Source organism: Anneissia japonica, unplaced genomic scaffold, assembly GCF_011630105.1.
Source record: "Anneissia japonica isolate Jap-2015-1 unplaced genomic scaffold, ASM1163010v1 scaffold287726_len2788222_cov184, whole genome shotgun sequence".
Lineage (NCBI taxonomy): Eukaryota > Metazoa > Echinodermata > Crinoidea > Comatulida > Comatulidae > Anneissia > Anneissia japonica.
In genome coordinates, this window is record NW_022705125.1 from 821,078 (window position 1) to 827,036 (window position 5,959).

At 31.9% G+C, this 5,959-nt stretch overlaps 1 protein-coding gene across 1 annotated transcript; it reads right to left on the minus strand.

The window, feature by feature from the left end:
• Positions 1–1,538: 1,538 nt before the first annotated feature.
• Positions 1,539–4,220, minus strand: LOC117105307. Its single transcript, XM_033246426.1, has 3 exons — positions 4,070–4,220; positions 2,655–2,819; positions 1,539–2,246 (listed from the first exon to the last, which is right to left on the minus strand). The coding sequence occupies exons 1-3, from the start codon at positions 4,082–4,084 to the stop codon at positions 2,031–2,033; spliced, it is 396 nt and encodes a 131-aa protein (XP_033102317.1). The 5' UTR covers positions 4,085–4,220; the 3' UTR covers positions 1,539–2,030.
• Between the last annotated feature and the right edge of the window lie 1,739 nt (positions 4,221–5,959).

The following is a 5,959-nucleotide window of genomic DNA, read 5'->3' on the forward strand; positions in this document are numbered from 1 at the left end:
ATAATAATAATAATAATAATAATAATAATAATAATAATAATAATAATAATAATAATAATAATATAATAATATTAGTGTAGTTTTATATAGCGCACATAATGCAATACAGACCTGCTAACCCGTACGCATTCGCCGTATACGCATTCCAATAAAATCTTACGGTCTTACGCAAACCGACACCGACAAAACTTACGCTTTTCCTAAAAATTGAGTAAATTTTTTTTTTCAATTTGTAATGAATTTTACTATAACTAACATCCATAATCATAACATATAACATTCTACCTCCATGTTTCAATAACTATTGTATCTGAGATCATTATAAACTCACTAATATCGATTAGATATGCCATTTAAGCCAAAGCGACCCCGACCGGGAGCCCTTGGCGACCCCCCCCCCCCCCCCCCCCCCCCCCCCCCCCACTGTTCGTGCCTTCGGCACTCATCATCTGTAACCCGACCATCACTTTTTTAATTTCTCAAGGTTGACAAGTATGGTAATATATTATTATTATATTCCAACAATATTGAGTAGTTGGATACGTAGTATTTCCTCCATGGATCGATAGGCCTGAAGAACGCACTCTTTCGTACAAAAATTATTACGATATTGAACCAACAGTGTTTGTTAAATTTATTTAATTGAAGGCTAGTTGAGCTAAGCCGGCGCCTAATTTGTGTGATCTGCCAACCTATGCCTAGGTAGGTTAACATGCCTTTTGTAAGCCAGGACCTATAGTATTTTGTTACGTTTCTTCACAGAGGGGGTTCGTTCGAACCCTTTGAACCCCCCTTGGATCCGCCACTAATTATAGTATTAGAAAACAGGCCAATATTTTCATAAACAGGGCAAATAGAAATTATGGGCAAGGACAATTAATTAATGTCTACACAAAACTCAGCAATTTCCTTTTTTAAATCAGTTATCAAAAGTAATAAAGAATTGATGATGATGATGATGATGATGATGATGATGTTATAACCAATTGTACTCAAATTGCAGGGTTCGTGATGCCATCGCATGGTTCTTGATGCCATTCATTCATATGATTTCGAATATTTTGATGAAGATTTTTTTTTTCTAATAGTGACTGAAGCTAGATAAAGAAAGTACTGTTATAAGCAAATATAATCCTCCTCTTCCACCTCCTCCTCCAGAAGGCGTCTACATAGACAGCGGATGGTCCCGGTTCGAATCCCGGTTGAGAATTTTGTTTCGTACTCGCAGATTCCTCTTCTTTACCATATAAAATTGTATATATATATAAGATGTGTATAAGAGGCACTCGCAGATTCCTCTTCTTTACCGTTTCATATATGTATATGTATATATTATGGCAGAGGCCTGTGTGTTTGTGTTGCAAGCTTTTGCAGTATTTAAGGAGACACTCATTGGCTAAAAAAAAACCCGAATAAAAATTTTTTTATGGAAATCCATTAAATACAATATTTTTGGGAAATGGAATTCTAATATATGAAATGAAATATATTTGTAGTACGTATAGTACAAGACAACATTAAGGGACACCAAATCAGTCTATCGATTGATACTGTTAATAATTTAATTTGAAGTTTTTAAAATAAATCGGATTCTATCAGTCGTATAGACCAAAAAACCTTTCGACGAAGGCCATGGACTTTTCTACTAAATCATACAAACTGATTATAATATAGAATATTATTACTATTAAATTTTGTATATAAATATACGTAAGCCTAAGACATGTTCAATTTCTTACAATATGCAAATTCTGCATTTTAATTTAAGAATTCTCGCTCGCTTCTTCATTATGTTTAATAGTACAATTTTAGAGTCTTTAAACTTAGAGTGTTGTATCTAGGTCTACGGGGTAAGATAAACTTAAGACTAAATCACAGAAAAATATTAAATTATTATACGCAGGCCGAAGGCATCTTTAATTCCTTACAATATGCAAATAGTGTAATTGTCAATGTTTAACATTATTTTAAAGTCTTTAGACTTCATTAGAGTGTTGTATCTAGCTTACGGGTATAATTGTTGTCGCATGCTAATCGAGATCATAAGGGAGCGTATAATAGGACAGTTCTTCATCACATTCCAGAGAATAAATGTACCAAATCCAAATGGACATTAAAATTAAACAGGCAGTGATAAGGACAATAGACATGATGCCAAACACCAAACCACGAATCGACCATTCTTTTGCTTTGCTAGCGGCAGACACAGCTCCGGCATAATCTCCACGGTCAAACCTACTTGAACTCTAAAAAAAATATTGAAAATATATGTCTAATAAACATCAATTAATAATTAGTGCTTATAATTGTAATCAAACAATCAAGCTAATCTTGAATTTGAAAGGGACGAACTTTATATATTTTTGTATTAAATGTATTTCGTATAGTTTTGTAATGATGTATTAATAGTGCTTAATAAAAAAAAATTAAATAGTGTATTTCTAAAACTAGTGTATTTGTGCGTTGGCTCATTAAGGACAGACCATAAGAGCGTTGACAAAATAATGGTACAAACTAAAACCATCACATACAAACCCACACGTCGGGACATTTTGTTAGTTTCTGAGAAAATTGAAATATTCTTCGTGGGTTGGTCTAATACGTAGATATTCTGTACACTATTTGTTGGATAATTTTTAACTGGTTTAACTTACATCAATACTGTAAACAAGTCCGATGACTCCACAAGGCAAACAGCAGCAGAGTGTCACATAGATAGCCATTCCCAGGAAGTTCCTTGGCTTTATTCTCACTACAGTCACATCTGTAACAGGGAGCATTTCGTAGGCATACACTCCATTGTCGGCAAGAAGTCGTGCCTAATACAAACACAACGTGTATTTTAATATTCTTAATATTTATATATTATGTCTGCAATAACTATGGTTATTTTTTTATAATGTTGTTAAATATATATATATATATATATATATATATATATATATACAGTTTTATAAGTATCACTTATTTGCTCTCTGTCACCTATATTTTTGATAAGATAGCCTATATAATAATGATTCATGATGTTTTCCATTATTCTCTTAATAACCCCTATTAAGTGGACACTTTTCATTGTATCAAAGCATCTACAGCACTCTAAAAATAAGAAATATACATTTAACTTTACATTTTGACACCTTTTGAGCAGTAAACCAGAATTTTAATCCATGAGTGAATATCAGTACATAGGCCAATTGCATGTGTTACTTTGTAAACCAATCTTGTCGATTTTGACCTTTTGACTAATGGGGATTTCTTTTTCTTTGTTCTTCGTGTATTTCATATAGGATATTAACCCATATCAAAACATTTTACTCTATTCATGCTACATCCATCTAACAGAAAAAAGCTCAATATTTAAAAGGAAAAAGAACATTATTAGTCATTAACATTGCATAATGAAACACATAAAACTATTGTTGTTTTAATTACATTTCCACTGATTTCATATTATAAATGAATTGCATTGCAAACTATTGCTCTAAATTTATTCTTATTCTACTGTAACTGATCCTTACCGTAAATGCTCGAATAAACGCCGCTCTCGAATAAGCGCCACACCAAACGTGATTTTTTTTTTCGTCAAACGCCGCGGCGCTTAATCGAGAGTATATAATATTACCGTGTGTAATGAAACTGGGTTTAAAATACAATGTATACACTGTTAAAATAAATAAATAACACAAGGAAGACACAAGCATTTCTTTATAAACGTTTGTTTACGATGATAGGACCTATGATAGGCCTACTAAACTACGGGAATAGGCCTACGTGAAATAGGTAAAACATGGGAAAGGGCATGAAAAACGCCACGCCAATTTTTTTTAATAAGCGTAAAATAAAAGTAAAATTATAAAGAATGTATGTCATCGTTATATGAAAACATGCCAAAACCCCTACTAAGGGGACAATTTTATGTTTTTGGTTAGTGTCCTCTGAATAGGGGTACCCCTATTCAGGGGACACCCCTATTAAGGGGACACCCCTATTAAGTAGACACGTTTTTTGGTGCCAAAGGTGTCCCCATTAGGGGTTCTATTGTATTATCAAACGAAGCGAAGTTACTTACTTTGTCCTTTTCCATTGCAATGATTTAAATCTGTAAATTAGATAATAGCCCGTAATAGAGTGTGGCAGAGGTATTATTTTGATACCTCCCTGTTGCTGCAAGTGGTTGGCACTAACATGGTTCGAGAGTAAAACGCTGCCGAGTTACCGTACTCATTTCAATAACAATGAGCAGAATTATAGGCCTATCTATATAAAATCTAACAATAACAAACGGGTATTGAAATCATTCGTTATTCAAACTGAAGAAATTATCGCGAACATTGTCTAATGTATACTAGTGTAGTGTTATTAAGTCATTTTTGGTATGTATTTTTATTTTATTTATTTTTTATTCAACTTTATTTACCAAGGGTGGACACAACACAGCGACATGCTGATGATCATTAAACCTCACATATATTAGGCGACCCTTTATCTCCTCAACAATGGTTCAGTGACTTCATTTGCATAGCTCAGTCTTCTGAGAAAAATCCATAATTACTTTATTTACCCTCACAATTACACGCCATTTTAATTCTTAGCATAATTGCCATATTTACATAACTATGTATATAATATAGTATCTCAGTTTACATTATTTAGTATAGTTTTAGGCACTTAAATTTACTTGGCGGCGAGTAGAAACCAAGTATGCAATTAAATAAGTTGCTTAAATAAATGTATTCCTAATTATTTAGTTTACTTTCAAAACAATATTTGATTAAAAATACTTCTTTGAAGTAACTCTAAGCAGAACGTTTGTTGAAGTAAAGTAAGCCTCCCTTTTCCCATACATGAACTTGTCACTCAAACACACAATTGATCCACATGCTTTAACCATGGACCTAATAATCTTATTAATAGGTCCATGCTTTAACTATACCGTACTGTTTATTTGCACTGTTTATAACATGTAAAGTTATTTCATTTGATACTTAACAAAAGTGAATTTTGTGGTTATCTAGGCCTATGAGTTGCATATTTTGGTAGTTGAAGTACTGTATGTATGTCATTCCTCTACTTTGTTAATGGAATAACGTTTTTAAAACTTATTTCAACTATCAAAAAATGTTCAATGGCCGTTGTTTTCTGATAATCTCTCAGTACATTATTTACATCTGCTGTGTAACTGTATTTGTTATTGATTAAATTCTTGCTTATTACATTATTTAAATATTTGAAGATTTAAAAAAAAATATCATTTCTATTACTGATTTTTTCATTGGGGCCATTTTTACCTATTTGTCATTTGGGGCCATTTTTTCCGGGGCCATTTTTTCCTGGGCCATTTTTCCGGGGCCATTCTTACCTACATTCGTTTGTTTCAGTATACCTCCATGTTTTCAGGATTACTGTATTTTGAGGAACAGCTTTTTTTTAGGAACCGTTTGGTTATGATATATCTGGATATATAAAGTAAAGTAAATACTTTATATAGAAAGAAAACTAATTCTTTTATCATGTTTCTTTTTAAAATTACTGTCATTTGTTTCGTTATAAGATGCTTTATAAAATATGTTACAGCATAGTAAATAGGGCCTATTCATTGATAATTTTTGCTTTCCTAATTAAAAAATTAAAACACCAAACAATTAACAGTAGGCATATATAAGATTAAATACACTAGTTGATTTGTTTATGATAGTTGATTGGTTTCACCCGTTTTTAAGACTAGTGGACAATATGAAGTAGAGTACAATTAGCAAAAAATATAAACAAGCGTTAATTCAATTAAAAGTGTTAATCCTAATATTACACCTATTAGCACACTGACCAGCAAAAGAATAACGTGATTCATAACGTTATCACTTGAATGTCGTGTAACATAATTAATATAAAAAAATAATAAGACTATATTCTATTTAGGGCACTATATATAATATATATATATATATATATATATATATAT

What these genes read in the sequence shown, in the direction of transcription:
- LOC117105307 (XM_033246426.1), bottom strand. An exon ending in GACTTGTTTACAGTATTGAT is followed by an intron (nt 2,247 to 2,654) that starts GTAAGTTAAACC and finishes TATTTTTTTTAG; the next exon opens with AGTTCAAGTAGGTTTGACCG.